At 30.5% G+C, this 12,393-nt stretch overlaps 1 protein-coding gene across 1 annotated transcript in view; it reads right to left on the bottom strand.

The window, feature by feature from the left end:
• LOC145332344 (nephrin-like) overlaps positions 1–11,691 on the bottom strand; it is a 255,389-nt gene extending 243,698 nt beyond the window's left edge. The window contains exon 1 of the mRNA XM_080177334.1: positions 11,466–11,691. Coding sequence (XP_080033460.1) covers positions 11,466–11,514 — 49 coding nt within the window. The 5' untranslated portion in view covers positions 11,515–11,691. The remainder of the gene's footprint in view (positions 1–11,465) is intronic.
• Positions 11,692–12,393: the final 702 nt, after the last annotated feature.

Genomic DNA, 12,393 nt, shown 5'->3' with positions numbered 1-12,393 from the left:
AGTATTTTAGCCAGCTACGAGGTTCACTTTATTATAGTACATGAAAATCTGGTGCAACATCTAATCAATAATATAATAATTATATCACCTTTATTATATCTCTACTTCTAATATGTCTGTTTCTAGTGCATGTGATTCATTTATATTAATTTGTATGCAATTATAATTACTCAATTTACATCTTTAATTATCTGTTTTTTCATAAAAGCACAAAATAAAATTTTAGTACAATTTTGTAAAAAGGCATAGTATTGAAAAAAAAATATTATTTCAGTAAAAATTTTCATCAATTTGTATATAACTTTATATATTATGGTGTATTCTTAAAAGTAGATCCTTAAATAATACTTCTGTTAGGTATATGTTAACTTGTAGGAACTCTCTCTATTATATTTATTATGCACCTGGGGGGTAATATTAGTTTATGACCCGTGTAGGGGGGAGGAGGGGGGGGGGGGGGGGGGGTGTTAGGAACAAAAATATATTTGTAGTAATAAACATTAATGATAATGAGAGGTGGAAGGAGTCAAAAGGATATAGAATATTCGTGGATATATTGACAGGGGAAAATGTGTCGTCCATTTTGGTTGCTTACATGGATATCATTTATTGGTTGGTTTGTTCATCCAGTAGGAGGGGAGAGGATAGGGTTAAGATAGTGGATGGTTTTATTCTTATTCTAGCCAGATGGAATTATCATTTTTTTTAGAGTACATAGAAATCTGGTGCAACATCCAAGTAATAATATATCGAGTATTTGTTGGAATAAATATGAATGATAAGTGGGGGGGAAGGTGTTAATACAAGGATCTAAAGGGATAAGACAATGGCCGATAATTTACATCTCCAATGCTATATAAGACAACTAGTGGATTCGCCCCTAGTCTCTTTTAAAAAATTGGAGATGCAACCACTAGTTTCCTTGATTTAAAAATAAAAAAAAAATATTTTTTTGGGGGTTGGGGTGACCAACCTCTCAAGAAAATAGCCTAAAACCACCACAGAACCAGTGGGTATATTAACTGAAGAGTTCAGTGGTTACCGAGATCTCAAGGGACATGCGGACGGACAGACTGACGGACAGACGGACGGACAGACAGACATCAAGCTACTTTGTATTATAGAATAGCATTATAGTAGTAAAAATAGAGAAATAGGAAGAAAGCCATAAAAAATTGCCTAACAAACTAGAACTTCAAAGTAAGAATAATAAAATTTATATTTACCCTATTATAAACATCATTTAGCATATTTGAAGCATATGTTCAAATATTATCGAAACTTTGCTCAAGTTTAAAAATGTTTTTCTTAAAATTAGAATCCTTCTTTTAATAGATTTATTATTACTTTGATATTTCACCAGAATAAAATTTAGTCTAATAAAGTGAAATTTGTAGCTATTTAATAAAAAAAGGTTAATCCCCATCATCAACCCCCTTTACCTCCTACTGAATGAACGAACTGATCACTAAATGATGTCCATGGTAGCAACCCAAACTGACGACAATTTTTTCCTGTCATAATATCCACGTATATTCTATATCCATTCTAGTTTCATTAGGGCTTTTTGCGTAAATATCGAATTATGTATTTTTAGTTGGTAAAAATAAACATGAAAAAGAAAAACTTATTTTGCAAATATATTCATGAAAAAAAATACTTCTTTCTGACGTTATTTTATTATAGACTTAATTTCCATAAAAATATATCACATAAATTTATATAAGTCTTAAATATTTAGGCATTAGAGTAAAACACTAGAGAGAGAAAAGGTTAAATAACTGTATCTCCCCATCGCAACCACCTTGTGCAACCTTTCTATTGGGTCATTGAAAATCAACCAATGGTGTCGCTTATATTAACACAGCCAAGTAGCAGAAAATAATTTAGGAGCACTGAGCAGACTAAAAGGGTCGTTGAAATATAAAGGGAGGTAGTTGTCTGTAAATACATCTATACTATAGATCTGTTATCTATGCGACTAAACATAAAAAAAACAAGGATGACAACATCAATAAGTAGCGAAGCAAAGATTATCATGGAGGGGAAACGGACAAAATGAAAAATTTAGTAGATGTGAAGTTTCCAGTACGGCTTCAAAAACAATTGATATCCGCTGGATAAGAACTGGTTCTCCGGCGTACTAAAAATCATGAATAGCATTGTATTACAGACAATTTTTCACGAATATTGAAATAAAAATCATTAAACAAAAAAAAGTTTTGTTAGCCCGAGCCTTCAGCTCCTTGAATGTATTATTTTTTTATTTTAATATCCGCGGAAAGCTGTTTATAATACACTACGATATATAACTATTGTCCTATAGCCTTTATTTCTAAGTTAAAAAAAGCGTTTGAGCATTACTTACATTAAAAAAGCACCAGATACCCAAACTTTGAAATGGAGTTTAAATTGTGAAAAATTAGATTTATTAAACTTTTAAATCGAATTAAACAAATAATGGGAAGAAAAGTTGGAGAAGAGAGAAACGTAAAATATCCCAATGATGATAAACAAAATTATCCCTTCATTTAGATTAAAATAATTCGATAAAAAGGGATATACCAGATTGGAACCAATAAATCTAATTAAATAAAAGTCCCCAAAGATTAGGTTTTTACAATTCTTAAATAACTTTGGGTACTTTGGCAAGAATTTTGAGTCCACTGTCCCCTCCCTCCCTGGATTTATAATTTCTAACAAGGATGGCAACATCCATAAGAGCGAAACACTGAAACGGTAGGACAAACGGACATTAGCACTTGTATAGAGTCAGAACTGAATAATCAGAATATAAATGTATAAGAGTCGACACAAAATTTGTTGAAAAACTGCTTGATACAGAATAAAGTTTATGGACATACTTACATTTTTAGGACTTGATTATAGAGTTGCTTTGCTTATAATATTGTACTTTGTTGTTCCAGGAATCAATATACCAAAAATCAGATCAATTAGATTATTAGATCACATAAAAATTCGTTGTTAATAAAGTAAAAAAAAACATGTTTAATTTGGAAGTATGGACATTTTGGTAATGATTATAGAGTTGCTACGCTTTCTAAATCGTACCTAATTACTGCAGGAATCACCATACAAAGTTTGAAATCGATAAGAAAATTCTAACATACCTAAATTAACGAAAAAAGCTACCCGTTACGGACGTACGGACGGACCGACCCTAATTATAGAAAAGCTTCGCTTTTAAAAATCCTTGCCCTATGTTGATTTATATCGACAGCATGGTATTAAATAAAAGTTGTCTTGACTGACATAATATCGACAAGCCATTAAAAGTGGCTGGTATTATCAACAAATCTATAGTATAGATGTATATACAGACAACTAACTCCCTTGCTTTTTCAAAGACCTCTTTCGTCTGCTTCTAAATCATTTTCTGCTACTTACTTGGCTGTGTTAATATAAGCGACACGATTGGTTATTTTTTTAAAGACCCAAGAGAAAAGTTGCACAAGACGGTTGCGATGGGGAGATGCAGTAATTTAACCCTTTCTCCCTCTAGTGTTTTACTCTAACATTTGAATATTTAACTTTTCCTTTATCTATAACACGAGCAGAGCAGGCTTTCTCCAAATTTTATTTTAAAATCACCGGTTCTTCAAACTAAATTTTGGATTTTCAACATGGATTTTAAGAGATAAGACAATAATGGATAATATTTAAACACCATATTACAATATTAGAGTAAACACTAGAGGGAGAAAGGATTAAATAACTGTATCTCCCCATTACAACCGTCTGGTGCAACCTTTCTATTGGGTCATTGAAAATCAACCAATACAATGGTGTAAAAGTTGAGACACTGGTTTGAAACCAACAAATAAGGATTTATATTTATATTTTTACCTTAGTGATATTATACATTTCTTTGAAAGAAGGTGTCCTAACTTTTGTGATTTAAAAAAAAGAATTTAGATATGCAATCGTTTTTTTGAAGTTATTTAAGTTTTTTTTTAAATGATAAGTTAGTAAAACGCAACAAAAAAAGAAGAAATTTATGAACAAAAATAATAATCTTTAATTTTACACCCCACTTTTTGAATTCTGTTAAGTAATTATTGAAAAAATCTATTTTGTTGAAGCCAGGTGAATCAAAACTTTGAACAAATATAAAAACTTTTATAAAAATTTTAAAAATTGAAAAAAAATGTTTCTAAGATGATTTTGCCAATTATACTTTATTTAAAGTAGCCTTAACTTTCTATGACTGACAGACATATTCTAGTTATAGAGTAGCTTAGCTACTAAAAATATTTTGTTGATTAATAGATGTAGAATATACGTGGATATTGGGAAAATTTGTCGTCGATTTATTTGCTAACATAGATCTCAATTATTGGTCAGTTCGTTTATCTAGCAGGAGAGGATGGCATGGGGTAAGATAGGGCGTAATGTTATTTTAGCCAGCTGCTGAAAGTATCACTTTATTAGAGTACATGAAAATCTACTGTAATATCCAAGTAATAATATATCTATGTATTTGTTGCTCAAAGGTAAAAGTGCCAAATAAAGAAAGCTTTATCTTGTAAATTCTAAATATCATTGGATATAGGATACACGTGGATACTATGTCAGTGAAAATTTTTTCGTCAATTTAGTTTGCTAACATGGAACTAGTTTATTGGTCAGTTCGTCCATCCAGTATAAGGAGAAAGTAAAGGTGGTGGTAGGGGGGATTAGTTGCTTTAGCCAGCTGTGAGTTTTACTTCATATAATCTGTTGTAACATCCAAGTAATAATATATCCATTCTTGTAAATTCTAGATATCATAAGCAGGTAAATAGCACATCTAGAAAAACTATTTTTTCCTAAATGTTTTATTCACACATTGATAACATAATACTTTGATATATAGAACGTCATTATTAAATGTAAAATTTATAATTAATATACATCAGAAACCTCTATCTACCATATACCGATAATCAAATTATTACTTCAGGTCTTTATATTAGACTGTCAGCTGCGCCCCTAGCACATGAAGATATGTCTACTTGAAATAAATCCAATATATCTTTGACGATGGAAATTTGAAACCCACGGGTCAATATTTCTCAGATATTCCCCCTATCTACGAACGGTCCAAAGTCGTTGATAATAATTAGGGAAAGGGTTGAAAATGGACATGAAACAGAAATATTAAAATCTTTTCTAAATTTTTACGATCCTGAAAGTTAATATTTACTGATATTTTCCAATAAATTTTTTCGTTCCGTCAAAATTTGGAAAAATAGCCAATATAGCTGTCTAGAAAGAACACGAAACCTCTACACCTAATATTTTCTCAGTGTTTTTTTTTACTTTTTATACAAATTTTTTTTAAAAATTAAATATTGATGAGTTTTTTATTTTTATAGAATGAATTATAAAAAAAATAATATTGGTTGATTGGTTTTTGCGATATCAGAACTCAGAACCATATCAGTTTTACTTTTAAACAATTCAATAAATATGAAAACTTTAAAAATTAAATATTGATGAGTTTTTTTTATTTTTTTAGAATGAATTATAAAAAAATAATATTGGTTGATTGGTTTTTGCGATATCAGAACCATATCAGTTTTACTTGTAAACAATTCAATAAATATGAAAACTTAGATATAAAATTTGTATAATAGATAAGACTTTTAAATAATTTATTCTCCCCTTTCTTTATTCCAAAAATCTCGATTTTTCTTTCATTGTCATATCCTAGTATTTATTATGTGTATTTGTATTGTCGTGTGAGTATGTGAGAGGGTTGTAAAGTACACCTTAGGAGATAAGACAATGGATGATAATCTTGTTATCCTTGTTTAGATTACATTTAATAGATGCCTATTGATTATAGGACATGTCAAAACATAAATACAAGGATATTTTAATTGGTTGGTTAAATTATTAACTTTTTATCTAACATTGGCTCAAATAAAAGTAAAATTTATTTTTTTAAAGCGAAGCTTTTCTATAATTAGGGTCGGTCGGTCCGTCCCTCCGTACGTCCGTTTAAGATAGATAGCTTTTATTTATTCATTAATTTAGAATTAACCGAACGCTAAGCAAGATAGATAAATTACCATCCCCCCCCTCTCCCTCACATAGCTGTTAAGACTTAAGATTTTTTGTTTCAGGCTTTCAGCGTATCTACTCTATAATAATCCACCTTCCAAAGTTCCAACACCCTACATTCTCCAACCCTCCACCCTGCTTACTGTCTTCTACATTTCAACTCAACCATATATCAAACTTGCTAATATCATAAAGTGAAAGAAAAGTTAAAAAATAAACCACCAATAACCATTAAATAATGTATTAATCATTCTAACTCAAGTAATATGTACTAATTTAACCTAACATACTAACAAAACAATAATCATAACTTTTTTTACTTTAATGAAATAAATATTCTAAATAAATAAATAAACTATGTTGACTTAAATAAAATGAAAATAAATATTTTTATTTTATTTGGATTGGAGTTAGTTTTGTAAATTGTAACGTTTTGTCCTTGTTCTCTAAGGTCTCATATTTCTTGTATGATGAGTTGACCCTTAGCTTTATGAGGTCATAAATGTTTCCCCCCCCCCCCCCAAAAAAAAAAAAACGCTGAATCGATACTAATTTATTACACTAGTGTAGTCTCACCCCTCCCCTATTTAAGAAATGTTGTCGATATATATATGCTAATGATATTGATTCACCCCTACCTCGCCCCCCCTAGTTTGAAGGTTGACCGTTACGATACAAATATTGACCCCTCCCCTCCCCCCCCCCCCACCCAAGAAATAACAATTCAAAACATATGGAAAATAGGAATTAGCGAAGCTTTTCTATAATTTGTGTTGGTTATAGACGTCAGTCTGTTCATCATTAATATGTTAGTATTACTATTTTATATAATTTATAGACAGAATACTTACTTATAATTTTGATTATACTTATGCATTTATGTTAATGTTCCCCCCCCCCCCCCCAAGAAATAACAAAACAAAACATATGGAAAATTCAAAATACTAGGAATTAGCGAAGCTTTTCTATAATTTGTGTTGGTTATAGACGTCAGTCTGTTCATCATTAATATGTTAGTATTTATATAATTTATAGACAGAATACTTACTTATAATTTTGATTATACTTATGCATTTATGTTAATGTTTTGCTTTAATGGATATTGTCATCATTGTTAAAAATTTTTCACACATCCCAACACTTGATATTGACCCCTCCCCTCCCCCCCCCCACCCAAGAAATAACAAAACAAAACTTATGGAAAATACTAGGAATTAGTGAAGCTTTTCTATAATTTGTGTTGGTTATAGACGTCAGTCTGTTCATCATTAATATGTTAGTATTTTATATAATTTATAGACAGAATACTTACTTATAATTTTGATTATACTTATGCATTTATGTTAATGTTTTGCTTTAATGGATATTGTCATCCTTGTTAAAAATATTTCACACATCCCAACACTTCATATTTGAAGATATCTATAATATTATTAATCTTAATAATTTCTTGGAAACCGACAACAATATATTTCATTATCGTTATATACTTTTTTTACGTAATGCAAAATTATACTTTTTTAATATTAGGAAGAATTTTTATTTTACCCTGTAAAAAAAGCAATGAAAAAAGTAAGACGTCTAAAATGTCGTATTCTTAACAGGTAGACTTTTTGGAGTAAGGAAATTATGTCATCACATTAATTTCATAGAAAGAACCTAAAAGTCTAATATATTTAGTAAATTTTATTTCGGAATTGTTTAACGAACATACTTCATTTAAGATTGCGTGATTTATTTCAGAAATAGAAATATACAACGTAAAAATTTATTATTTTTCAAAATCTAGTATTTATTTACGAAGCACTTTGTAAATAAATATTAAGAAATTTGAATATTTAGAAAAATATAAATAGGGAGCTATTTGTGAACGAACGGAGAGGGGAATATATATCATATTCTTGAAATAGAATTCTTGGCGACGTTAATTAATATTCCCCAATTTCAATATTATCATGTCTCTAAATTCCCTTTTGATTTTTCTCGAAATACGATACGTTTAGGGTTTGGAATACTTAATATTTTAAATATGTAGTAGACACATCATTGGTTTTCATAGAGGTAAAAGAAGGAGGTAGGAAGATAGCCGTAAACTATCCCATGACCTACTATGTAAAGCTTTCTTAAAAGGAGAACTCAATCAGTTCATTAGTTATGCAAATCTTAAACTTCAGACAAAAAATTCTTTATTATAGATTACTAGCGCACACACAGGCCCTAGCATCTAGGGCTTAGTATAGAAGGGGCTGGAAAATGGCCTAAAACCATCTCTAGGCTAAAATATAAAAATAAAATCGCCATCATCTATGTGAAGCTTGTCGAAAAAAAGATATTACAATCGGTTCAGTGGTAAATCTTAATCTTTAGACAAAAATCTTCAGACTGTTTCTATTATGCCTCCAGGTCAAATCTGGATACATAAACTTCAAATATACTACTATACAGCTTATCTATACAGCCTTGTCACTGTTTCTTTTCAGTGAGGGAGGGGACACTGGGCTGTTTATAACACTAGTCCCCAATGTATTAAAATAACCATTTCTTATTCGTTGGCTTAACATTCGTTGGTTGTTCATTAAGCTGGGTTTCCAAACGTTTCAAATACTTATTGTAATATAAACTTCTAAAGGCGGGGTAATTTTGTGTATCATTGGGGATAATAATCAATTTATATCCTAGGTTTCTTTAGAGTATGCCTCCAGGTAAAATTTGGATACATAAACTTCAAGTATACTACAGCTTATCTTCAATATATGACAAGGTTTTAAACAAGGTTTACATTTTCTTGAAAATATTTTTTTAATTTAACAATTACAGCTAAACCTGATATTGATTTAGTTAGTTTCATATACCTTTTTTCCTAGTTTTAGATAGCCAGAAAGGTAATATTGGACTGTAAATTAATCTGGTGCCCAAAATTTTATAATAGCTTTCTCTCAATTATTCGCTTTGAAAATTTTAAGTTCTCTTATCATATCTTGTTTGGTTGTTTTAAATTTAGAAGTGTCCAAACTTTTCAATCAATGATTTTAATCTACGACAGATTTTTTGTTAATTCTTATTGGGTATGTACATGCATTTATCGTCCATATTCATAATGGGTTTTTGCGTCTGTTTGACCATTTAGTGCAATAAATCCATTGTTTTTAAAATGTATTTACAGTGTCATATTGACTAAAACTTAGCCATAAAAAAAAACAAGGATGACAACATCCATAAACGCGAAACCATTAGAGCAGAAGCACGAACAAAAAAACAATAACTCTTGTGGAGTGTCAAAACCTAATAAGCAGAACCGTAATCTGCAAGTCTAAATTAAAGAGTACATAAATTTGTTTCAAATTTGTGAAAGTACACGATACAGAAAAGGGACATACTTAAATTTTCATGACTTAGAGATTCCTCGCTTATAATATTGTTCCTTGTTTGAAATGTAACCTTGTATAAATCTTTGAAATATCTTAGTAAGCCACAGAACATACACTTCTCTACAGGGAGGGAGGAGACATTGGACTGTTTATTACACAAGTCCCCAAAGTTTTATAATAATGTTTTCTTATTCGTTGGCTCAGCAACTTTGGGGACTTTTAACTGAATTTTTATTGGATGGTCATTAAGTTGAGGGTCCAAATGTTTCAACCAATAATTGTAATCTACAACAGGGGTAATTTTGTGTATCATAATTGTTATGTATATGAATTTATCGTCCATTGTCTTATCCCTTTAGATCCCTGACTTCTCTCAGACACTTACTTTTCTATATCTTTCAAGTGAAAACCAGGGATATAAAGGGATAAGACAATGTGAGATAAATTGATTTACATCCCCAAAGATTATACAAAAAATACCCTTTATGTAGACTAAAACTACAAGTTGAAAAGTTTGGATATTAATCAAATGCATAAAAAGTACCCAAAGTTTTAGCGTGGTTATAAAACTTTGGGTACCAGAAAGAGAAACGGTCCAATTTTCATTTTTAATAATCATAGTTCACTTAAAAATATGATAATGGGTTAGACCAATGCAGTTTAAATGTATAGCTTAAAAATGAAAAAAAAAATACTTCAGTTAAATATATTAATTTCAGCTTTCTCATGTAGAATTGATTCTGGCAAGATTAGCTTGGTCGTTTCAAAGAGATAATTCTTAAAATATTAATAGTTATTTATTTCATCGTATTATAAACGGCTTTTCGCGGATATAGAATGTACAATTATAAGATTAAAACTATTTTTTAGCCCCGAGATGCCGAAGGCACGGACTAAAAAACTGGTTTTAATCTTATGATTGTACATTTCTATATTCGTAGAAAACTGGATATAATACGATGCTAGACATAGTTTTTTCGTATGGATGAGAACCAGTTCCTATCCACCGGATTCGAATGAATACGAGAATAGTTATTTCTCGCATCGTATTATAAACGGATTTCCGCGGATATAGAATGTACAATTATGAGATTAAAACTAGTTTTTTTAGCCCCGAGGTGACGGAGTCACCGGCTAAAAAAACTAGTTTTAATCTTATGATTGTACATTTCTATATTCGTAGAAAGCTGGATATAATACGATGCTAGACATAGTTTTTTCGTATGGATGAGAACCGGTTCCTATCCACCGGATTCGAATGAATACGAGAAAATAAATTATAATATTACTGTCCCCTTCTACTATCTAAATAACTAGCAGTTGCTACCCTAGCATCTAGGGACTCTGTATTGAAATGGGTGGGGAGGGGGCTTAATCATAGCCTAAAACCATCCTCAAAATTTAATTCAAAAATCATCCCAGCCAGGACTAAATGAAGAACTCCATTAGTTTAGAAATCTTAATCTACATAAAAAAAATCCTTACTACTTTGTATAACAGAATACTGTTTTTTTCTTTATTCAAAAAATCTTTTCTTAGAATTAAATCATTGAAAGATGAAAAATTCAACAAAAAATTATAAAAAGAGAATCTTTGAAATTGGAAGTCAAATTTTTAGAGGGGCCACGCTTAATGCATCATGACAATCCTACCAAAACGTTAATGGTACATTTAGTGTAAATTATATTAAACAAAAGTGGCAAAAGTTGACAAATTATCGACATGCTATCTTTATAAAATCTTTAAATGTTTCTATATATATATCTATATATCTAGAGCTCTGTATTTGAAGGAAAATAGCCTAAAACCAAACTCAGATATGAAAATTAAATAGGCTAAAACCATCCATAAGAAACTCTCATAATATTAAGAACTCAATCAGTTCAATATTTATTGAAATCTCAATCTATAACATTTAACAAAGTTTATATGTTACGTATAGACAGACGGACGGACGTAATGTAATTATAGAAAGCCTTCGATTTTAATAATTGTATGATGATTAAAAATAAGATAATTTAAACGAACCTGAATTTATCAAGGGCAAAAACAGAATATAAAAAATTTCACTTTTCATAGTAATTATTTTCACAAGATTTTTTCCTTTCCTACAAATAATAGATAATCACATTATTTATTGGCGGTTATTAAAATTTTACTTCACTATATAATTGCAATTACACAAATGTGTACACTTGGGTTTTGAATTAGGGTTTTAGCCGTGGTCCAAGCGAGTAACTTGGTTTTTGATAAACTAACTAACTAATAAAATAAAACGAAAAGTCCTTCCGTAGAAAGAGAGAAAGAGAGAGAGAGAAAGAGAGAGAGAGAGAGAGAGAGAGAGAGAGAGAGAGAGAGAGAGAAACCCATTTTGACTTATTCCCATTCCCTTTTCTCCCTCTCCTACTCTTTCCTTTTTTCCAGACTTTTAATAATTCTTCATTCAAGACCCCCCACCCCTTTCCCTTGGTCTCTTTCCTCTAAGAATCATATAGTCATTTAGAGAATGAGAGAGAGAGAGAGAGCAGAGAACAGAAGGGGAAGGGGGAAAACCTCTGAAAAACATCGGAGTAAAGTGGTCTTATCTCCGATAAAGTTAAGATGACTTCAAACCGTGGAGTGGCGAATTATTTTCCGTTAATTTTTATTTTGCCAAGAATCTTTTCTATACATATGATGCGTCAGTCCGTTTGTAAATGAGAGAATTTTCTGATCATAAAGAAAACGAAGAAGCGGGTTTCGTCGTATTTTCACTGCAGCTTAGGTTAGGTTAGTTAAATGCTTAAGAGTGTCACTCTGGGTTAGAAAATTGGCCTTGCACGGTTAGGGCCCCTCAAAGGGGTTATAAATAAGAGAATAGCTGCTGTGAAAAATACGACGAAACATGCTACTTCGTTTTCTTTTCAATTTGTATATGTTGAAGACAAAGTTTTTCTATAAAAGAATCTGTCCATAT

Source organism: Acartia tonsa, chromosome 11 (assembly GCF_053477335.1).
Source record: "Acartia tonsa isolate MP-2025a chromosome 11, ASM5347733v1, whole genome shotgun sequence".
Classification (NCBI taxonomy): Eukaryota; Metazoa; Arthropoda; class Copepoda; order Calanoida; family Acartiidae; genus Acartia; species Acartia tonsa.
Note: the sequence above shows the minus strand (reverse complement) of the source record. Positions and strands in the feature narration are given on the sequence as shown.